General features: G+C 38.1%; 1 protein-coding gene across 1 annotated transcript; it reads right to left on the bottom strand.

The window, feature by feature from the left end:
• Positions 1-1,900: 1,900 nt before the first annotated feature.
• Positions 1,901-24,280, bottom strand: jcada (junctional cadherin 5 associated a). The gene is made up of 4 exons (XM_084434727.1): positions 24,084-24,280; positions 11,395-11,886; positions 5,115-9,130; positions 1,901-4,327 (listed from the first exon to the last, which is right to left on the bottom strand). The coding sequence occupies exons 2-4, from the start codon at positions 11,745-11,747 to the stop codon at positions 4,293-4,295; spliced, it is 4,404 nt and encodes a 1,467-aa protein (XP_084290853.1). The 5' UTR covers positions 11,748-11,886; positions 24,084-24,280; the 3' UTR covers positions 1,901-4,292.
• Between the last annotated feature and the right edge of the window lie 405 nt (positions 24,281-24,685).

Genomic DNA, 24,685 nt, shown 5'->3' with positions numbered 1-24,685 from the left:
ATTCTTAATGAATCTACGATAAAAACTGGCAAACCCTCAGAACCTTTGAAGCTCCTTAATGGTTTGTGGAAGAGGCCATGATCATACCGCATCCACCTTTCTCGGGTCCATCTGCACACCCTGAGGGCCAATGATGTAACCCAGAAAATGTATCAAAGTTTGGTGGAAGGAGCATTTTTATTGGCCTTGAGGAACAACCGATGCTCACGAAGATGCTGCAGGGCCTGGTGAACGTGCCTGCGGTGCTCTGAGAGAGAAGAATAATAGATCAGAATGTCATCAATACAAATTAGCACATATTTAGATGAATAGTCACGGAAAATTTCTGGAGAAGCTGGCTGACCGGAAATATAAAACAGACACTATAGCAATCCTGTCTCCATGGAAGAATTTCCACAGTTTTCCATGAAAGTTGAGGAGAATGCTGAATTAACCACGGTCTGCCTAGGATGATGGAGGTGGTGGAGGATTGGAGTACATAGAAAACGATGGTTTCCTTGTGGCAAACCCCCACATGCAATTCTAATGGTGGTGACTGATGGGTGATTTGTCCTCTACCCAGGGGCTGTGTCACAACCGACTGAATGGCCAACAATGTGTTCAAGGTGATGGGTCAGAAGTGTAATCTCTTGCTGAGCCCCTGGGAGATGAAGCTGCTCGCCGACCCTGAGTCAATGAAGGCGCCTATAAGATAAGAGAAATTAGAAGTAGTAACAGTCACTGACATATGCAGGGGAGAACTCACCGAGACTGTTTGATGAACAGAACTCATTATAACTCGAGGTGGACGGACAGGACACTCAGCGAGTTAGTGCTGCGAGGAAGCAACGAGGAAGTTTTCGTTCTGAGACAGGTAAATGTGAACAATCCACTTGCATGGTTGAATCAAGGCTAATGGAAGAGCTCCAAACGCTCCATCCTGCTCTCATAGGGGTTTAGCCCATTGTAATGCATGGCCTGAAAGACGGGAGATAATGAAGCCCACTTTGGCTTTCTCTGTTGGAAACAGGTGAGGATTCATTTCAATGCGTAAGTGTTAGCGGATGTAAACAAACTAGCTGGAGGACTACCGCTCACCTCAGATAAATCAGTGGTGGTGGGGTTGGTAGAAGTCAACAAAGAGGGGCGCAACTCCTGCACAGCGTCGTCCATGGTGGCAGGAAGTAAATGGAAACCTAAATATTTTGATTATGAACATTCTTCAAAAAACCTTCTTTTGTGTTCAGCAGAAGAAAGAAATGCATACAGGTTTGGAACAACAAGAGTGAGTAATAGAGTGCTGCAGCCGTGACATCAAAACCCGGAAGACTAATTCGCCAGTGGTTCCCTTGAGATTTTCCAATGGGCTTTTATAATGGGGGTTTTCAATTAATGAGTAAAATCAGATACTTACAATACAATACTTTGACAGTGGACATATTGTTTAACAATGTAAACTGCAAACACCCACACCCCTAATGTTCTAATCTACTAGTTACTTAGAAACATGTTTTTATAATAAACATAACAGCTTCAAAATTCACGTTTTCGATATGGGTGTGTGTAATTTACAAGTAAGTTATGTTTACCACAGTATTTCACCCAAAAAAAAAAAAAAAAAAGTTAAAAATCCCATAGGAAAATCTCACTGGAAATAGTCTTATGGGTTTTGACATCACGACTGCAGCACTCTATTGGTGACAGAATTTTCATTTTTGGGTGGACTATCCCTTTAATTGCACAAAACATAAGCATAAAAGTTGAATGGTTTTAATTTTAAAGTAAACATGAATTTTAAGTGACAACAATGAATGTTTGATGAATTTCAACTTTATCACAGTATGGCAAAACTTCCAGACTTCTGAGTGTGAGAAACAAAATAAGTTCAAAATAATGACTCAAAATAAAGACTTTTGAATAATGAGAAAAAGGTTTTCTTTATTACTTGGCATTCATTTGTTCAACAAATGTGTTTGATTATCATGTATATGTTTGTTTCTAGGAACACTTTATTTACACATTAAATGCATTGCAAAAGAGAATCATCCTTTTTTTTTTCAGAAGAATGCAAGCGCTGCTATAGTCCAAACATGTGAATTGTGTTTTGTTTTATATATGACTCTTTATAAACCTGTTAAAGAGGAAACAAGCAAATTGTTTCTCCTTTCCATGTTACACATACAATTATTAATAGATGAAAATAAAACAAAAGTCCATGCAAGGAGTTTATTAATGAGCAATCTACTATAATGTACAAAGGAGTTTCCTCTCAAATATTTCATTCACATTCACCCAATACTTCAAAGACACAAGTACTGAGGTGCACAGTAAACTTTCTGTAAAATATTCAAAAATAGCTTGTTTTGAATTTAAATATTGTTCAAAGCTTTTTTTAGCAGGATAAAAATGTGCACAATGTAATATAATGAATATATTTTAATGTAGTACCAAATGCAATAGTATGCAAAACATTTTTCCTGACCCCAGTTTACATCTTTTATCTCATGCAGAGAAGGCAAATCAGTTCCAACTCAATACAAAATAATCATGTACAGTTTCTGTATGAAAATAGAAAAAGATATTAAATGCCATATACGTTATATGCAACAATATAATCATCTGTTTTGAAAAACAAAATTGTACAAAATGGTATAAACAATCAAGGACTACTTACAACAAAAATGTGATGCCAACTTACAAAAAGTAAATGTGATTAATGCTAAGTCTTATTTTTTCCCTATCCACTGACTACAGAACATCTTTTTTCATGAATTCATGGTTTATTATAATTATGCTTATGGCAAATATCAATAGTAATATTATTATAACATTATGGTATTTGCACACTTTATCCACAACAATAACTATATTCAGAGTAAATGGAGGCAATGACTTTACTGGAGTTTTTGGCAGAGACGACTATTTCTGTTTTTTGGATGCGCTAATTTGTTTTTACTTAAATTCATTTTAGTGCACTTTGGACTGCATTTATAAAAACCATGTGATGGAAATATCATTGGGCAACTGTTGTCCACCTCAACTATGCAAGTACAGAGTCATAACAGAAAGTAACCAAGCAATTACAAGGGTAAACTAGTTAACAAACACTACATCTGGTAGGTATACTCACAATATAAGTTTTTAGAACTGAGATGGACTTAAGATTCAGAATACTTCATTTGTGCATAAAGAAACATAACAATTTCTGACATCTGTGCAACAAAAAGCACGCCACACGGCACAATAAAAGAATCATTCATTGCCAGAGTAATACAGGATAATAGACATTCAGATATGATATATCCATAATGATTGTAATCAAGCAAACAAACTCACAAGGTAAAATAAAATCCACTTTTTCAAATATATTTTCATCTGTACAGATTGTTGATAGCTTGATAAAAATAAATACATTTTTCTTCTTTTTTTTATTGCATTTTGTGGTGAGATGATACATTGTCAGATTGCTACTCTGAAAAGCTCAAACTGCATATGAGATGTGAAAACTCTTAAGTGCAGGGAGTAATTTTAAAACAATTACTATGGAAACTAAAATCACTGCAGTTAAGATTAAAGTTGCTGAAGACCAAGATTTTACACAAAATATCTTTAAATCTTTGCCTCTCTTCACCTTTCTTCTTAGCTGCCTCTTTTGGGTAAAAGCATCCTATCCATAATTTGCAAATAATAATAATAATAATAATTTTATATTGCAGTTTTACCACAGTGACATACATGGTTTCTTACTATCCTTTTAACATTTCTTACAAAAATATTTTTCTGTGATTAAAAGCACAGTGTAATGTCACTGATTCAGCTGCTACCTCGCCAGTTCAGTTCATTGCTTTGTTACATCAAGGCCTCTCTCCTTTCTCTCATTGGTAATACTGCAGAAAATGAGAAGTGCAAGCTTTTGTGTCTTTCTTGTTGCTGTTGGCACAATGACCCTGTGTTCTGTGAAAGCCAAACAGAACTCCAGCATTTGCTGGTGCAGAGAAACTTTAGAAAATTATTAAGTCTGTACAGACTGATTTGTAGCTATATTTGTGTAATATCTGAGCTTTACTTGATATACATTATACATTCATATCTCATTGATAGACATCTTAGCTATTCCAGCCATTAACAGGTCATAGAAATTCCCAGGATTAATAGTCTTGACATGAAGTCTATCTGCCTGCTTATAAACTTCTCTGACTATTTTCAATAAAATGAGTGGTTCTAGCCTACATCATTCTCAGTTTCAGATGAGTGTTTGTTTACAGCCTGTATTCCAGTAAAAGTCACAGAGTTTGCTCTGACCGTGTCCAAGTTCAGACTCTCTCCACATGACTGGGGTCGTATCCATCTGAAAACAAATACAAAAAATTATATTAATCACTTTGACTCAATACCATAGCATGACATTATATGTCTACTAGAAAAGAAGAGCAATATAAATTTAGAGTAAACTTCTTTTTTGAAAAAAAATTTGTTTTTATTATAATATAATATAATATAATATAATATAATATAATATAATATAATATAATATAATATAATATAATATAATATAATATAATATAATATAATATGATTGTTTTGGTCCATTATCTATTCTCGCCTGATTTGTTATGGCAATGAATATAAATCATACCACGCTTCCCTCTTGTGGTGAAAAAACTCATTGCTCATTGCCCTCAAGTTTTAAGACCAGTTATTGTGGCTTGGCAACTCATAATGCTACAGAATATGCCAGGAAAAAAAACAATCATTATTTCCACTGGAAGTTGATTGTCTGTCCAGGTTTTTTTTTTTTTTTTTTTTATACCACACCAATTAAAACATATTGCTTAAGGTGACCTTTCCTAGTAATAAACTTCACATAATAGACATCACACAATACATAAAGCAAAACTGTAATATTGGAAGCAGACTGCTATGAAGTGTTTAACTATTACAAACTAAACAACAGCTAAGCTGACTATTTGCCGATTGTTATCAACATCTTTAATAGGAACTATTATGAAGCTAAGATGTATCTACTCTTTAATGAAACTGAGAAAATCTTGTTTCCATATATGATTAAAACATTTTATATAGCATTTAATTAAAAATGTTTTTAACGTTATGAATGCTGAATTTAGTGTACTGACCTGAAATAAACAGCTTCTCATCATCCTCTATTGCAGACATTGTATTATCCATGTTGAATCCTTGTGGCAGAGTGATCTCTCGCTTGGCTACCATGCCACTACGGGGTAGTGGGATTGGACGTGCCATAGTCTTTGGTTGCTGCGTTGATCTGGCTTGTATCAGCTCTTCAGCTAACACTTCCTCCTGAACCCTTTCCTCATCCTCTTCTTGCATATAACTTGTCATGTCTTTGTTTTCTCCGACTGCATTCTCACCATATTGGTTCTCTTCCACTAGTGTTTCATCCACTTTTGTTGATTCTTTTAGTTCTCCCTCTTCTTCCAAGCCTGTCTCTTTGGCCAAGGTGATCCTGGTGATAGTTCTCACTAATGACTGAGAGCTTTCTTCTTTTGCATAGACATCGTACTCCAGGGATGCTTGATCATTTGTGAATGAGAGGGGCAGAGGAGATGAGCAATAAACCTGCAACTGGTCCTGTGGCGCTTCTGTTATCTCAGCATTAACGGTCTCCTTCTTGTTTCCCTTACTTACACTAAGAGTCAATTCCTCATCCTCGGCCAGTGGAAGCGACAAGCATAAGTTACTCGGAGGAAACTCTGGCAGCTCCAACACTGAAGAGACTCTCTGGCAGTGCTTCTCAGCACTAGGTAAATCTCCAGACTCCTCTCCTAGTCCTACCTCTGACACGTCTCCATGACTTTCCATACACCTATCTAGTACCTCCTCAAACTCTCTACTGGCATTCTGCGTCTCCTCATTTAAGCACATCTCTTTGGTTTGTGTTGCCAAAGCTGGAGCATCTGTGGTTATCAAATTACTTTCTACTGGTTTGCCATCAACCTGATCAACAACCAAGGCTTCAACTGGCACAGCAATGCCAAGAATCCTGGCAGCCCTTTGTTCAATGGATTCATTTTCAGGAATGCCTTTGGCACACTGGACTTCGTACAGATTACTAAGGTCTTCGGTCTGCATACTGTTGGCCTTCTCTTGACTCAAAAGAGTCTCAAGATGTTCATCTGCCAAGGTCTTTTCATTACTCCAGCTCATATAATCTGAATAAAAATTTTCGTCGTCATCATCATCCTCAAAATTTGGCTTAAACCTACAATGAAGACTCTTGATCACATGGATGCGTGAGGACCTCCCTGATCTAGCAACCTCTGTGCTTTCTCTCCCAGCTTCCTTTTTGAGGGCTTTGGAGTTGAAGGCATTATTATTGTTCAAGCTTTGAGTACCATCGGCAAACTCAGGGCTGTGCCTGCTCAGATCTCCGCTACTGTCTGATGATGTAATCTGCAAGGTCTCACACATCTCTGAGTTATCTGAAGGGCTGGTTAGCATAGGTGACTCAGGACTCAGGCATGTGGGGGATCCAGAGGTCACAGTGTCTGGAACGGCAGTGTATACTGTTAAACCAACATCCTTAAGCATACACTCCTTTGGCACTGGGATATCCTGCCGATGCATCTCTGGATCTGTGTCCTCACTGTGCAGAATCTCAAAGTTGACATAATTATCAGTTTTGGTGACAGGTATCTCTTGCATATGGCTGTCCACCTCTGGCTTGGACAAATAACTTTTTGTTCCTTTGTATTCTGGATGGCCTCTCTTCCCTGAATTGGACATTACATTTAAGTTATTGCTTTTGAGTTGTGTCTCTGTGACCTGCACTATATGTGACTGCTGAACAGTTTCTTTCTTCACGTGAACTGGGGTGGTTTCTTGTTTTGTATTGTTGACCTCTCTGCTTGTGTCACTCAGCTCCAAAATACTGTTCAATGCATCATCCAGCTCCTCTATAGTCTGGTCAACATTTGGAGACTTCCCAGTATGATCCTGTATTTCCTTATTAAAAGACTCAAGCTCCCCAATAGCATCCCATTTTCGTCTGTTCACTGGCTTTAGCAAGAACTGTCCAAAAACTTCTTGACCATCTGCTGTTTGCTTGGTCTTTCTCAGCAAAGGTTGACGGTCTGGAGATGGTGGAATTGATGCTGACTGGGGTAGAGTTGGGCTCCTTATACTTGAACTACTTCCAGTCCCAGTTCTGGAGAATGCACTGTTGCTGGAAGGATTGAGATCCTTTTGACCTATCATGGGATATCCGTAGCTGGCACTACAGTCGGTTCCATCATCAGTGATTGTGTAACTGGAGGGATGGTCATTTGCAGGAGGATGGGTATTTCTGGAAACTTCCGGAGAGCCCGTCTGAGTTTCCTGGTTTCTGTACTGATCTCCAGGCCAGGATCCTGCATAGAACAATTCATTGTCTTGACTTGGATCAAGTGTCCTATCTACAATCTCTTTCCTTAAAGGGGAACTTTTAATTGACAGGGAGCTGCTGGACTGTATATGTGTCTCTTTGCTTGATGTTTTTATAAGATTTTGGTTGTCATGCTGCACCACTGTGTTTTCTATTGAATTAGTCACTTTTTGATTGTTATTTGGGTCAGAGACACTTTTGTTTGCTTGCATACTAATAGGGACAGAAACCAGGCAAAACATTGTCTCTTTCAGCTTCTTCTTTGAGTTTTTCTTGTTCTCAGCCACAGTTTTTGCCTCAAATTTCTTTACTTGTGTCACTGTCTCAATCAGACCCTGGTCAGAGTTTTGTTGCATTGTCATCTGAATAGCAACTATATTGCCATGGGCAGCTGGATGCCTGTTGCAGTTTTTGTCAGGTATTGTGTTTGAATTGTCTGTCTCCTTCAACACTTCCTTGTGCATACTGTCCTCATTAACAGAGACACTAATATTGCTTTTACTTGGTTCAGTGCGGTCAAAGGGTTTCTCTGTGAGAGAAAAGGCACTGTCATTAGACTTCTCAGATATGAGGTTGACCGGAATCTCATTTCTGATGTTTCTGATTTTGTCTGCATCCGTTAAAGAGTTCCCATCTATCCCTGCTCCTGAAATGTGTCTGACACGGGGGTCATCAAAGGGAATGTACTGAATGTTACCCATCCGTTCTTCACTGTAGCCTGGATATGCCTGTCTCCTGCAGGGCATACTTCTTCTTCCATCTCTGTAATGGTCTGGCCAAGCCATCCCAGTTTGCCTGATAAACCATTCCTGCACTTCTGTCATGGCAGAGCCCTGCATAAATGGGTCACCTCTATACTGGTGGTTAGCCATTGAAATAGGATAAGTTCTGTGAGCCCCTTTAACTACAGACTGCCTCCTGTATGATGGAGGAGGGATATAACCAGGGGGCTCTACACCAGAACCGCCAAGTTCTTGTACAAAGTACTCTTGCCTTGAGAAGGGCAGTGGAGTTCTGTCTCTGGCACGAGGAACAAGCTCCCCTGTGAGCATCTCTGCACTCCCACGCATCTGCTGGTGGACTTCGTAAGATGGAGGTCTGAGAGGTCGGCTGAATCTGGGTTTTGATAGTGGTGCGGACTGTGCTCCTGATCGGTCAGTCCACCGCAGCCTGCACTCTTTATCATTTTGATGCCGTCCATGAGGGTCTCGTGTGTGGTGGCCGTTTAACTTATAGCTCCCATATGAATCTTGTCCAGCAGTTGGTATGCTGAAGTACTGGTGGCTTTCAGATTGCAGAGCCATTCTGGGCAGTGACTGGGACTTGTTTTTGGTTCTGGGTGGAACGGCTCCTTCTGCAGTTCGTGGCCTACGTTGCTCCTGTGCCACCTCGTTTTCAGATGGATGACGGCTCATGCTGGTCATCGGACGCCACTCCTCTGTTCCCAAACTTTGGTACTTTCTTTCAGCAGCAATTCTCCACTGGTGGAGGGCCATCTCTCTCTCTCTGGCACGTGCGCTCTCTGCCCGCCGTTGTCTTTCACGGTTATGTTCCTCTGTGCTCAAGGCGGATTCTGGCCTCCGCTGCATGCCCTCTGGTTTGTTGGGAACCCCTCCTCCACTTCCACGTGGGTCCCTGAAGTCTGCATAATCCAGAAGCACACTAAAGTCCTGACCTCTTCTCCGCCAGTAGGCCACATCCTGCTCAGATCTAGGCTGAGAATGTATTCCTCTGTGGGTCTCAAAAAACCTGCATTAAAAACACACAGATGGAATTAAATAAATAGAGGTCAGCTGTTATATTTGATAAGCCATACTTTGGCAGGCAGTATTTATAGGACTTGAGGATGTGAGATGAAGAGATTTAATGTACTTTTTTTAACTATAAATTTCTTGTTTATATTAAGAAATATTAATAACAACATATTGATTCATTATGTCAGTGGTTTTCAACTATATGTCAGTGGTCCAGACACAAAAATCATTTATACAAATAATAAACTGACAATGAAATTGTTTCTAGTTATATACAGTATAAAAACATGAATATACTTAAAAGTGAAGTAAGCAAATTCTGAGAAAAGCTACTGAAAGTGGATCGAACCAAGCACCACAACACACATGTAGTTAATCAGCAGTAGGGGGCGTATACACTCATGATGAGGAGGAGAAAGAGTGAGCAAGAGGAAGATTTGAAGAAAGACTGTAAAAAGAGAGATGGCTGAGAGACATTACAAAAGACAAAATTTCAATGAAATTTCACTGGAAAAAGAAGGGTTATGATCAGAGCTTTAGGACCTGCATAAATATTAGAAAAGCTTTCCAGCGCTGGAGAGACCTACGCGGGAAGGCCTGGGTGCAGATGCATAGGCTGCATTGTTTCTGCTCCATACATGAGTAACATTGGTTTTGCTATGTTTCATAGAACCAAGATATGCTGTTGTTGTGATGTTAGCTATAGTAACAGGACAGTTTTGAGTGTCATTGTTTGTCTGAAGCTGGTGTCCTGCTGACGACTAACAACAAACTCTTACTTGTGTACTTACTTACTCTTGTGTACTGTATGTTAATTTTTTATCCTTTCTTCTCCTTTTTTCCTCATCTTTGCTTTATTTTTCACAAAGCATTATTTTGCATTGCTTCAGCTATGATAGAGAAGCACCCACTCTTGCATTGAATGTTTGTGCATTTTGGGGACGGAGCAATGATGACTGTTGATTTCAAATATGATTTTCAAAAATGTTTCTCAGGACACATCTGTGTTCAAATCCCACTATGCCAACACACAGGCAACATCACACTAACATTAAAAGAAGGAGGTGCATGCTGACAATGATGTCAACAAAGCAGAAGACCTCAAAGGCCCCAATAAACTGGGAGGTTTTAATGGTGCAAACACACCTAAATAAATTAGCATTTTATCTTAAGCAGGAACATGACTAACTTGTGTGGTGCAAAACGTTGAGTCAGCACTGAAGGTCTGTTCTCTCATCCAATATCTTGGCAGCAGAGAGCATATGATCTGCATGTTAAACAATTCTGACCTGCACTCATGGAAGGATAATCTAGCTTAGTAACAGTCACAGCAGTGGAGCTGATTCCTGCCCTGAACTGCTGAGTCTCAAAACATGTGACATGCAATTACTTAAAAGTGCAGAGATGCACTATAGCTTGATAGTATGCCAATAATTGTCAAAAGAGACATCTATCTATCTATGACATTTATGACATTCATAATCTATGACAAAAGGACATTATGACTGACTAACTGATGAATGTAGGTAAAAAATGACATTTTACAAAATTCGTAAGGAAAATTAAGCATTCTCGTGTAATTTTTTCCGAAAGAAAATTAGTCTTTGAAGCTGCTCTGCGACAATGCAGCAGGCAGAAATTCACCATGTTTTATTAATAATGCTGTTATATAAGAGATTGTTATAAGGAATGGAATATTGATCTGACAAAGGGCTCGTGGCCATGGGGCATGTGGTTTACTGCTGGCTCTGCTTGCAGAACTGAGCATGCTCAGCAGGGGGTGCTGCGGGCTTTCAGACAACATTGGTGTTTATTCCACTACAGTCCCGTGTGAAATGAGAGGAAATAAAAACCGCACTGCACTAAACATATTAATGAATTCATCTGCTACAGGGGGAGTGAGGTAGGAGAGAGTGCAGGGAAATGAGTGAGACTGAGGAAACGGAGTACATAAAAATGTAGGAAGTACAAAGAGGATGACGTGAGGATGAAAGAAAGTGCAAACAAAACATAAGAAATGGAGGGAGAAAGGCGACAGGGGAGGAATTCAAAAAAAAGAAAAAAGGGAAAACTAGGATATGTCCTGGTGCAAAAGGGAAGTCCTTGACAGCTCCTACCTTTACGTAACACTCTTCATCATGCAAGACAGCTTAAACCTCAGATCAAAGGAACGAATGAAAAAGAAAGAAAGACAGCAGCAATACAAGAATGTTGGACAGAAGATAAAGAGGTCAAAAACAACTCATGAGCACAACTCACCCACTGTCCGTGGTCATGCTGTCTTCTGGCAAACGTCCATCTCCTAGGTTACCGTTGTCCACGTCTTGTGTCCTCTGCTTCCTGACCCTGTTTTCAGTGTCACCGGGGAATCCCCTAGCAGGAGCTTGTCTGATAACTCCACCGCTGTAAACATGGTCCCCCTCGTAGCCATTCACGCCGATGTGTCCTTTCCGCTTCTCAGCGATTTCACACCGGCTGTCGCTTCGTGACGGCAGACATTTCTCATAGGTTGCAGGGTGGGGGGAAGACGACTGTGAGACGGGGACATTGTTGCTGCTCCTTTGTGGGACTTTGTATCCATGAGAGATGAGAAGGTCTTCCACGCTGTACATGGCTACGCGGTGTGTTTATGCTTCTAGTGGTGTGTGTGTGTGGGTGTGTGTGTGTATGTGTCCGTGCGAGTGTCAGATGAATTCCACTCCTAGTCCAGATGAGGCAAGCTCATGAACAGCTGCACAGGAGAGGCCATCGCTGTGAAAGAAAACGGGACAGAGGGGAGGGAGAGAGAAAGAGAGAGAGAGACAGACACAGATGAAGTTAAAATGATTATCTCTCACAGTTTTTTTCATAAGAGGATTGCTGCTCACAGCCAAAACAAAAAGGTCCTATCTTGCCACGAGAGAAACGATTCGTATTGCTGTCGGTCTGTCTATCCACTGACCCAGTCTTCTCTTCTCCCATCTGCCCCCTCTTCTCTTCTTTCCTCTGTTCTTTATCCAGAAGGAAAATCTCTCCAGAATGACTGACTATCCATTCTTAGAAACTTTATCTTACCTAGGTGTGGAAAAAAATCTTGAGCCACTATTCCGACTTTAGCAATCGAGTAGTTGTTATAAAGACTTTATAAGAGGCCCTTTGTGTCTTTTATTTTAATAAGATGACAATTAATGACAAATGCAGTTTGTTTGGATATTTGAATATGTGTGGATCTTTAAATATACAAGGATAGAAAAACCTGAAATTACTGACAATGGAAAGAACTTTGAAATAAGGAATTTCCCCAATGAGGAAAACGGTTTAATAAAACTGTTAAATAATGAATATATTAAAAAACGCAAAAAGGTTTGCATGAATGTTAAGTTAAGATAGAAAATATCAACTACATTATTTAAAACCCATATTACAATGATGGTAATTCAGATTGTGATGAAACCTAATCTCATGAGATCAGATTTACATGTGAACATGCAACAGATTAAAAAGTAGTAGGCCTACTGGCAGAGGTGTGGACTCGAGTCATGTGACTTGGACTCGAGTCAGACTCGAGTCATGAATTTGATGACTTCAGACTCGACTCGACAAAATGTACAAAGACTTGCAACTCGACTTGGACTTTAACATCAATGACTCGTGACTTCACTTGGACTTGCGCCTTTTGACTCGAGAAGACTTGCTACTTCCCATGAAAACTGGGGGAAAAAATGTCCACATGGCCGCGCCGCTCTCAGTTTATCTGCATCTGTGAAAAAAAATGTGCACCACCTGTATGCATGCAGAGAGCGCGCGCGCTGCCTGCACGACATCCAATCACTGTAGTCCCACGTTGTTTTGATTCGACAGCATCTAACGCCCGTTTCACATTCACACATACTCCGTTTGCAGTGCGTATGCGCCAGCGGGTGCGTATTTTTTTCCGTACCCATGTTAACAGGTTAGAGCTTTAACACTGCACGCGGTTGCAGTCCGTCAATCCGTTCCAGGTGCGGTGCGTATACAGCAGTGCAGAGATCGTTTCCGCACCGAGTCTATTTCTGCTGTGCTGCACGCGCTGAATTAAAGTGACAGCGCATGTTTCGTGGTCAACATGAACACAGATTGACCTAAAAATTTAGTAATTTCACCATAAATGTGATTAATTAAATAAAATGTAGTAATCTCACCATAAATGTATTTAATTAAATACTATTTTCACTTAAGACCAGGGCAAAGCAAGGAAAACTACAATTTACCTCAACAAGGCGACATAATGAACAAATCTCGTCTCATTCGTGGAGGTGGAAAAACATGTTCCTTGTGACATGCAAGATTTATTGTATTAATTTAAATATAAAATAAAAGGCATGAGAGTCGGCTGTTTTTTTTATACAAGTAGCCTACATGGTTAAATATTTGACCACTTGCTTTAGGAACTTAATATAAGTAGAAGTAATGCATTGAATAATAGGCCTACGTTGTTTAAATTGTGTTTAAACGTGCATACGTCTATTAAAGAGTGTATATGTATACAAAGAGAATCGCAATGCTGAGACGTAAGACCGGGGTAGCCTAAATCAAGGGAAAATACATATTTCAACAAGGCAACATAACACTCGTCTCATTCGTGGAGGTGGAAAAACAAGTTCTTTGTGACATGCGAGATTTATTGTATAAAGATTTAAATTATGCAAAAGAAAGAGTATGAGTCTGCTGTTTTTGTCAATTTTAAGTTAATTTAAAATGTAGGCTATGCGATTTTAATATAAGTACATGGTTAAATATTTTACCACTTGTTTGAGCAACTTAATATATAATTATATAAGAGTAATGCATTAAATAATACGTTGTTTAAATTGTATTTAAACGTGAATACGTCTATTAAAGAGTGTATACGTGTATACAAAGAGAATCGCAATGCTGACACAATTTTTTTTTTAAATAAAAGATGCTAATAACTTCTGGATTTGAAATACAATGAGTATGTATTTGTGGTACAGCCGCGGATCACGCACTGCAAACGCAGCATATGTGAAAGCACTATCGCGCGTGCTGGTCTTGCACCGCATACGCACTGCAACACGCATTCCAATTATATTATCAGGTTGGTCCAGTTTTTCAGAAGTGATAATTTTGAGGAGTGAGGATTTTATTGATGACATGTTTAAAAAGGTTTAGGCTAAAACGACCCATGTCTATTTGAAAGTTAAACTGTTTTGCAATATGAGGTCAATACAATACAGGACTGAAGCTGCATGCTGTGCATTGTTCTAGTGCAATATGCTGTTGAAATACAAGCAGTTTTTGTGAAAATTAAATTTTCTGTTTTTTACTGTATTTGATTATAAATCAAAGTATAAAAAGAGGTTTAAATAAATACAAATCTTACAGACGTACATGATTTGTATACATTTTATTTCTGTGGTAAGAGGACTTGAAATGACTCGAAACTAAAATGGTAGGACTTTGGACTCGACTTGAGACTTGTTGGCTTTGACTTTTGACTCGACTCGGGACTTGCCTCATCTTTGACTCGACTTGACTCGGGACTCGAGGGCAAAGACTTGAGACTTACTTGTGACTTGCATAACAATGACTTTGTCCCACCTCTGCCTACTGGTGTAGACAACAGGTAACCAAAACAAAACCTGCCTTGAAAAGTCTGAGCAAGACTAAGGAAAAGACCTAACCTGTCCTAACCACACACACACTGAGAGAGTAAGAGAAAACAAAATTGCCTGCAATCTCCCACCATTGTAAGTATTACAGTTATTTCATTGATCTGCTGAGGCTGAAGTCCAAATGGTAGCTTAGACTTCCACAATACCTGAATGTTCTCACAGCTTTGCATGCTGACCGATTCTGTAATCTCCCTTAAACAAGCTAAAGCAGAACATTTTATGGAAAAAACATGATTAGGCCTAATTAAAAAAATTTTGTCAATGACAATAATCACCACAATCGATAAAAACACCCGCAACCTTGCGATTATGAATGAATCATTTCTACCATATTACAATTTTACATGTTAGAAGATACGGACTGAGATTGAGATTTTTCTGATGGCACTGAAACAGATAGGCATGTTTTCATACCACATTTTTCCAAAAGAAAATGTCTGTTTTGATCTAAATGATGTTTGTCAGAAGTTGAAGGAAGCAGTTAGCAGAGGTATGACTTTCACATTTTCACACTTTCCAACCCAGATACTCCAGACTGATCCACATTCACCATTAAAAGCCCTTAGAGAGAACTGCCTCTCACAGCATCATCTAGCACACACAGAGGTCAAAATGGGCAATAAAAAAAAGACTTTACGTCTCCTCTTGCAGACACTCACACTGACAAATGTAGCAAAAAAAAAAAAAAAAACGAAAAAAACACAAAGGAAGAGTTTCCATCTCTACTGCCACATGGAAAATTCTTAATGTGAATTTTATCAATGACATTCATTAACACTAGTCATGTCATTCAGAAAAATGTAGTCCACCTGCAAACACACGCACGCACACACACACACACATTTACTGTACATCTCACTAATCAAATAATTAAATTTGTGGCACTGATCATGTGAAATCCTTTGTACAGTCGTTCAGAAGTTATTCAATTGAAGCAAAAGATGCTCTTTGCGTAATTCTCAAATAATGCTGGATAACACGATCATAGGTTTTACACAAACTTCTGTGGTTCATATCAGCTGGTGAGCAGCTGTCAGTAAATTCTTATATTTAAATATTTATAAATAATTTATCGGTGCACATCATTATTTTTTCATTCATGCACCATATTAATCTTTAATTAAAAACATTAACTTTCCCTCCCCCTCGATGACATCTCTTCTCTGATGACGCGTGCACTGGATTGAGAGGAGGGCAATAATCCCTCCCCTCCAGCAACCTGTCACTCACATGACATCACAGCAATTAGCAAACAACAACAATCCAATCAATTCCAGATGGACGAAATCATGTCACGCACTAAAAAAAAATCTCGTTCGAGAAGAAAGAAGCAGTTTCGCTCGGATTTATGTCACAATAGGGAAGAAAAGACCCAAAATATCTATGTCTTCATCCCATTGCAACACAATAAATTCAAAAGCCTAAGACTTCAAACAATTCAAGCCAGGTCCATGGAGACTCTAAATAGCATAGAAATGTCTGCCTGCTTCAGAGCACAGCTGACGTTTTCTCGATGACAAACTGCCTCTTAGAGCATGAGTAAATTCATAAAATTGCAGATACGTGATCTAGACTACATTGCTTTTTTTTTTATTAATGACCTGCTTTTATGGCTAACACATGTCACAAGCTAAAAACGAACAAAAGCGCAGACAGACCAGTGATGTCATGAGGCTGCTCTGAGCCAAAACGCCACAATAGCAGTGAATCATTTAATTCCACGCAGATATTGAGAACTTTAGATTTCGTTTTCCAGCAAGAAATGCTGAAGACCACCTCTTTGTGTCACCCACTTCGTGTAAAATCCCTTATTTGCAGCTAAATGCTAAAGATAAAACCCATAAAGGTGGTGGGCCTCTTACCTCAGAGCAAACTGAACTCTTTTCCTCTATAGACTGCAAGGTTTGCCTGTGGAGCCAGCACTGCCTTCCCTCATAAATGAATCACACATTTTTAGGTCTGGCCTGCCTCACACCCCCCTCACCAGCAGTCCTGCAGAGCCCAGAGCTGCCGCCATGACAGTTTGGTGTCAACTCTTTATTCTTAGACTTAGTCAGATTTGTGGTATGTGTTTGTGAAAGAAAAAAAGACCAAAAGAGAAAGCCCAATAATAATAATTTTAAAAAATTACATTTTCACTCAGAATCGGTCAATTTACTGAATTTTTGCTAAGCTTTTTTATAAAAGTTATTATGCAAAAGTGTGATTAAGATGTACAGCAAGCTTCATTGACTGGGAATTGAGTAAAAAAATGATTGACTTGCATGTCAGATGAAAAAGAAAGAATACAATATTTTGTATTCTTTGAAATAACATAAATCAATGAATCGTGCACATTAAGACCAGGAACATGTATTAGAGAGTAAATAAGGTCAATTTTGATTTCATGTTAACTTCCAGTCTCTGGAGTGACAGAACAACTGCGATGAAGCTTATGATGAACGACCTCATCAGACTAATGTCTCCTCACAGATTGCCTAATAAGTGCCATAAACATGAACGTAATGGCCAACGCAGTTTTAAGCCTGAGAGCACAGCCACTGTACCATGACACAGCATCATCTCATTCACTGAGTCAAATGTAAATAGGGATTCTGAGTGTCTATGGTTAACCAAAATAATATGTTTTATAACAAACAATACAATGTCCACCCTGTCCTATAAAAAGTCCTTTCAGTGCCTCGCCCCTTCATTGTTCAGTCCATCCACAAGGAACTCCTACACTGTCCCTTAACAGGCACGTGTTCACACTCGGACAACAGGCGCTTCATCGTAAACACTGTGACATCATCACTGTTGACCTCTTCTTCCTGAGGATGTGTGCACATTTCAAGAGACAGGGGCAGATGGCTTGAATAAGCCTTTCACATTTACATTACAGTAATTGAATAGATGCTTCATATATTTAATAGAATGGTAGACATACACTACCATTCAAAAGTTTAGGGTCAATAAGATTTTATTTTTAGAAAGTCATTAATACTTTTGCTCAGCAAGAATGCATTAAAGTGACAGTAAAGACTTTTACATTGTTATAAAAACAATCTATTTCAAATAAGAGCTCTATTAATTGCGATTAATCACATCTAACATAAAAGTTTGTGTTTATATAATATATGTTCGTATATATATTATTATATTTATATGTAAATTATATATATATATATATATATATATATATATATACATATACACACAATATATGTGTGTATATAGGTATACATACATATTATATGCATACATAATGCATATATAATAATATAACACATATTATATAAACAAAAACTTTTATGTAAGATGCGATTGATCGATTTGACAGGACTAATTTAAAATAAATGCTGTTCTTTTGAAAGTTCTATTCATCAAAGAATCCTGAATAAATGTATCACAGTCTCCACAAAAATATTAGGTGGCATAACTGTTTTCAACACTGATAACAAATAGAGATGTTTCTTGAGCAGCAAATCAGCATATTAGAATGATTTCTGAAGGATCATGTGACACTGAAGACTGGAGTAATGAAGCTGAAAATTCAGCTTTGCATCACAGGAATAAATTACATCATAATTAGAGAAAACAGTTATTTTAAATTATAATGATATTTTATAATATTACTGTTTATTTTACTGACATTTCTGAAACATTAAAAAACTGGGTGAACCAGAGCAGTACAAAAGCTAATGCAAAAGAGAATAATGGAGGAAGTGAAGAAAGATTTATTTAACGTATATTGAATGTAGTGCTTGCTGCGGATGTCTATGCCTTCAGGTTATTTTTTAAAGTATGTGATGGTCATAGTTGCCACCAAATTATTTATGCCTCTATTCTCTTAGTGACAGACCAAAGCTACAGCTTTTGAGGAAAAAAAACATTAAACAGCTCTTGTTTTGTTTGAGCTGTGGTCGTGGAGCCATTTTGCTTTCTTTGAAAAGCGGGGTTTCAAACAATAGCCTACAAGTATCATGGTGTCACTGGCAGCACTAAAGAAATGTTTTCAAAGTCTGGTAATTCAATTGGCAGGAGGACCAGAGGATCATCAAAGTAGGAAGTAATGCTTTTCCAGGCTGGAACTAACCACAGCTGAACAGTACAGAGTCAAACCTACAGTACAACTCAGTTCTCCATGTTCTCCTACAACCCTGAAAAATACTACAAAAAGTTACAATAGATTGTGTAAGATCTAGATCTACATGCCATCTTTATAAAATTTGTTCCAACAGATTTAAAAAGTTCATACAGAAATTAGATTTTTGAGCCAAGCTGGGTTTATTTACTCGTCATTTAAACCTAACTAAACATTTAAAAGCATAAAGTGCCGTTTCTCTCCTCGCAGTCCTGAAATGTGCTGGCTCAAAATGAGGTCTTTGCATCCATGCTTGAACATACTGTCAAGGTCAACTGCTGCTCTGTCTTGTGCTATTAATGTGGCAATTTAAACTGAACAGAATGGTCAGCACTTGACTGAAACAAATCAAAATTTATACGTCTATTAAAATATATGCCTGTGACTGTCACTAATGGGTGACATTTTCAATGTCATTTGAGACATTCGTGATTTGTACGCCAAATCTTCTTGTTTATGTCAGGAAGCACAAAGGCCTTGAGAAAGATGATCCAAAACCCACAAGAATATATAACAACCTAATCGTGAGGGGAAAAACGATTATGTTAGGCCTTGTAGAAGGTTCAGCGATTTGACCGAGGACGTCTACAAAAGCATGCTTATAAAAAGCAACAGTCAAACAACACACAGAGCACGACTTATTCATGGTCTTAACACTGACGATAAGTACGACTTATTCACAACAGGGTTTCTAATGAACTAACCCGCATGGCTGTACATATTTCGAGTGATGAGACTTGACTTACAAAGAGACGACAGTGACAAGGTTTATCAGTTAAAAACACTCTGATCAAAGGACTGGCATACACAGGCATTCTGCTAATTACGCTCTTATCCTGCCAAATAATATGATCTCAAATGAAGGGGAAGAAGCTTAGAGACGTTTCAAAAAACACCACTGTGTTAAACAGCACAGACAAGGAAACTTGGTGACTATAGACTATCACTGAAACTGCAAAAGCCTACAATTTAGTATTAACAAATAAACGGCAAAGTAATTACACTTAAAACTGAATGGGCCACCTAAAACCAGTACTACATAGGGCTAATACTTCTGCTCATATACCCTTCAAACATTGAACAGTGAAGAAGGTTACTGTTATAATCAGAGGAAAAAAGCTGACCAGTGATTCTTATCAGTTTCTATTCCTCCCCTGAGCTTAATCATCTCAGGCTAATGTATTTGACCAGAGGAATCCATACAGGAGCATTGGAAAGTTCAGTGGTCCATCTGTTTTCCATATGAGTTTAAGGCCTCTAATCTAATGTATGACATCATCATATGCAAGAGCTATTACCAATCCTTTACCCTGGATCTCTTTTAATTACCATTAGGCCGCTATTTCATTGCACAGTTTCATCTGCAGATGGTTGCACTTAGCTTGTTAAATGTTTATCACAACCAAAATGCTTCTGATCTTAAAGCAGTTAAATTGTTGATCCACCAGCTTTCATTACTATGCAATATATAAGGAACTTGTGGGGGGAAAGCTTGTCTTTTACATTTTATTGCAAATTTGCACCCTAATGTCGACCAATATGCAACTCAAACTATTGTAATTAGATAGTAGTATATCTATCAAACTTATGTTTTTGATAAACTGTTCTGAGGTGAAGTTTCTAAAAAAAAATTAAGGCAATTTTTTTAAATATTATATTCACAGATTTTCAAATGCAGTGTCAGAATTATGGAACTTCAGGTATCTTCTGTTCTCGTTCTGTTTTCTTTTCCAACACAGGCAAGAATTGAAAACAAACGTATACTTTGATGTTATCTATTCTTTTAATGAGCAATGGCTATTCGATTACATTCATGATCTTAATGGGAACCTGTGCAATGATTTGCCCTATGCTACTAAAAAAAAAGGAGATTGTAAGAACATTCTCTGTTTTTTGAATGAGGCAACTCTATTCATTAATCTCTATTATGGATTAGGTCTTGTACGCTCTATGTTTACAAATGAGCACACCACTGTAAAGTGCCTAAAATTCCACTGAAATCTGAATGATTAACTGAGCAGTTTTTAAAATTAGGAAAGAATTATGTCATCAGTCTGTTCAGTAATGAACAACCCTCATCACTTGCATGTGTGCATCAGTGGTATCAGCACATTTCCAGGAAACAGACTCCAGCCTTTTCTCCACGTATAGATAAGTGATGCTCTGTGATTCAGCTCTCTTCCTCTTCTGTCCTTCCATTGCCCTACCTTTCCTTTAGACTTAAGGAATACTTAAGTAGACTATACTTTGGATGTACATGTTCTTAGTTCAGTGTCACTTGATGAAGATAAAGTTCTGTGAAAGAAAAAAGCACATCTTGAGGTCAACCAATATGGATATTTATGGATAACTATATACAAGTGATATTGACTAAATACTAAATTGAATTACAATAACTGCCTTCAAAATAGGCCTGATTTAACAGGCCTATAGCTATTTTGAAGTCTCTTATGCTCAAGCCTGCATTTATTTGATCAAAAATACAGAAAAAACAGTAATATTGAGAAATATTATTACAATTTTAATATACTTTAAAATAAAATGTATTTCTGCGATGCAAAGCTGAGTTTTCAGCATCATTACTCCAGTCTTCAGTGTCACATGATCCTTCAGAAATCATTCTAATATGCTGATTTGATACTCCGTTATTATCAATGTTGGAAACAGTGCTTCATATATATATAATTTTTGGAACCTGTGATACTTTTTTTAGGATTAATTGATTAATAAAAAGTTTTTAAAAAACAGCACATATTTCTAACCATATAAATCTTGTTTTATTCATCAAAGAATCCTGAAACAAATCACAGGTTATAAAAAAATATTAAGCAGCAGAACTGTTTCCAACATTGATAATAAATCATCAACATAATTAGAATGATTTCTGAATGATCATGTGACACTGAAGACTGGAGAAATTATGCTGAAAATTCAGCTTTGCATCACAGAAATAAAATATATTGTAAAGTATATTAAAATAGAAAATATCAATATTTTAAATTGTATTAATATTTCACAATATTGTTTTTTCTGTATTTTTTTAATCAAATGCAGGCTTGATGAGCATAAGAGACTTCTTTCAAAAACATAAAATAGTCATGTTTATATATATATATATATATATATATATATATATATATATATATATATTCCCCCAACATTACAGCTTTTTTTCATTATTTGATCCTTTGGCCAAAGAAAGCTGTAATGTGGGTGGAAAATATATCGATAGACCAATATATATCTTTCCCTCACATTAGACATTTGTTTGATCGTTTGATCCTTTTGGCATCAACTTGACCTATTCACATTTTATTGTGATCAACCATTTGTTTTGCTTCTTCACCTTTTTACAACAGCTTCCAACATGCGAAGCTTTATAACAAATGGTCCACATTCTTGCTTTTGAAAACAAAGATCTGTAAACCACACGAAGACAGATATGCTTGATTAGGTCCTTTCCAACAGCCTCTTAACAGGACCTTGGCAAATGGCAATCAAAAGACCTGTTGTACATTCTGCCTACTCTGATCACAAAACATCCCTTCACATAGATAAGGGCTCATTCTAAACCAGACTCCTCTGCACTGCTGGCATCCAAGTCAAGGTCAACCAAAAGCAGCCCTGCTTTTGAACAGTAGCTTCCCAACTGAGTGGAGTTACCATCCGGCGCAGAGTTGTTGACCTCGCACCTCACTGTTCGCATCCCGCGAACTGACACAGGTCGCTTCCTCTGCACGTGAGACACATGCCCTTTGATGTTATTCACTGTAACCAGCCAGTGTCAACACAACAGGAGGCTGTTTGTCTGAACAGTTTAACAACAACTGCTGACACAACCAATAGAAGCTGCCTGATCTCCATTCACACAGGTATAATACGGGAATAGGCTACTATCGGTTTCAGAGAGGTCGACTTTTTTGGGGTCCCCAGTCAACTTGGTAACTTTTTTTATTTTGTGTAACAATGTGTCAAATAATAAAGGGCTGTCCACACCCAAGAAGTATCATAACTATAACTATGAAAATATAGTTTTAAAAATCATTCTTAATTTAAAACAATAGCAGAGTCCGCGCAGCAACTATAACGATAACGGTGCAGAAAGATGATCCTATATCAGGTTAATAATGACTTTTTCTAGCTGAACATTGACAGCCAATAAGAATCCATCCTGCTTTAAAGAGTTCATTTAAATCAGCAGATGACAGAACTGAAGCGCGTGCTTAAAATAAACAGAACCATATGGTGTGTTAATGTGGACGATAATATCGTTCTTGGTGTGAAGGGCCTTAACGCTAGTTCGGAACGATGTTGTTATGGTTATCTCCTGATGAACGCGATTTGCGAGCGCCTTTTAACCGCCAGGTGGGAATTTGCTAACTTATATTGGCCAAACGAAACTTATATGGTTATTGAAAAGTTTGAAAACACACTTAAAACACAGCCTGTTAATATGTGACGTATGCTAATTAGGGGGATAAACAACACCCCCTAGTTTTGGATTGTGCGAGTGACACCAAAATGATGGCGCCAGGCGTGCGTGTAGGATATATCAAAACATGAATGTTGTTTTAAACATAAAAAAAAAAAAAGAGTTGTTGTTAGCTGTGGATTTGAGCACTTCTGAAATAGGATAGGCTACAGAAAATCCGTCTCCACAAAACTTGACATCAAAGTTATAATGGCATGCTACGTGAAGCCCATTTCTCCTCTGCACACAATCTGCTCACTTCACCCTTTACCTCTCTAATGTAACACACATCTTGCGCACTGCGCCCGACCCCTAAGCACACAATTTACAGACAAGCAGCAAGCTGTCTGCCTTCTGGACTATCTTTTTTTTTCCACAGCGGAAAGCAACAAATTAGCTGATAATCATCAATGCAATTCATCTCAGTCCACAATATCATTCCAGCCGTATTCGTGGTCATTTATTCTGTGATAGATGCAGGGACATTAGCCTAAGGGACGATAGATGCATGAGACCGTTATCTCACAAGTTCATCCCTTAGACGCTTCATTCCCTGCGTTTATTGAACGGCCCGGGTCAGTGTAACTAACGTCAGCAGCTGAAATCGCGTTTAATTCGGCAAGGTCTACAAGAAAGCCTCGTCAATAAGCACATTTTCGAATATGTTAATCAATTTCAGTAAAACGGAACGTCCACGTACCTGAGATGTGCTCTTTTCGAGGACCGCGTTTAGTTCCTGATGTAGTGTGCTGAATCCGCTCTGTGTTGAGCATATCTGAGGGAAAGGTTGTGCAGAGGAGAGGGAGAGAATTGAGCTCAAATGTGTCTTGTGTGGGTCGGCTGGCGAAGGGAATGGTTCCTCCCAGCGTGTGGGTAAACTTTTACTGACGAGACTGTAACATTACCCCACCCTCCCCATCCCCTTCCATTCCATTCCACTATTACACAAACCCAAACTGAGGCTTATTCATGCTGGACATGATAACTACAACTGTTGATTAATGATGAATAATGCGTTGTCTAACAAACATTAAGCTGGAGTCAAAGACCAGCTTAAGAAGGGTTTTTAGTAGGAGATACACTTTGAAATAATAATATTTTACAAATTATATTCACTTTGGTACTATTTTTTTTAAAAGTCACCTTGAAATCCAAATTGGCAGTTATTGTTTTTATGGGATATTGAAGTATTTATTAAAAATGATTTAAGCACATAAAAAAAAATAAAAATCATGTGCCCTTGTAATTTCTAATAAAAAAAAAACAAAAAATGTTTCACTCGGATATACAGTACTTTACTAT

The sequence above is a fragment of the Rutilus rutilus genome (genome assembly GCF_951802725.1).
Source record: "Rutilus rutilus genome assembly, chromosome: 16".
In the NCBI taxonomy this organism is placed as follows: domain Eukaryota; kingdom Metazoa; phylum Chordata; class Actinopteri; order Cypriniformes; family Leuciscidae; genus Rutilus; species Rutilus rutilus.
Note: the sequence above shows the minus strand (reverse complement) of the source record. Positions and strands in the feature narration are given on the sequence as shown.

What these genes read in the sequence shown, in the direction of transcription:
- jcada (XM_084434727.1), bottom strand. Translation starts at nt 11,747, where the DNA reads ATGTACAGCGTGGAAGACCTTCTCATCTCTCATGGATACAAAGTCCCA. An exon ending in AGCATGACCACGGACAGTGG is followed by an intron (nt 9,131 to 11,394) that starts GTGAGTTGTGCT and finishes TTTTTAATGCAG; the next exon opens with GTTTTTTGAGACCCACAGAG. An exon ending in TGAGAAGCTGTTTATTTCAG is followed by an intron (nt 4,328 to 5,114) that starts GTCAGTACACTA and finishes ATTTGTTTTCAG; the next exon opens with ATGGATACGACCCCAGTCAT.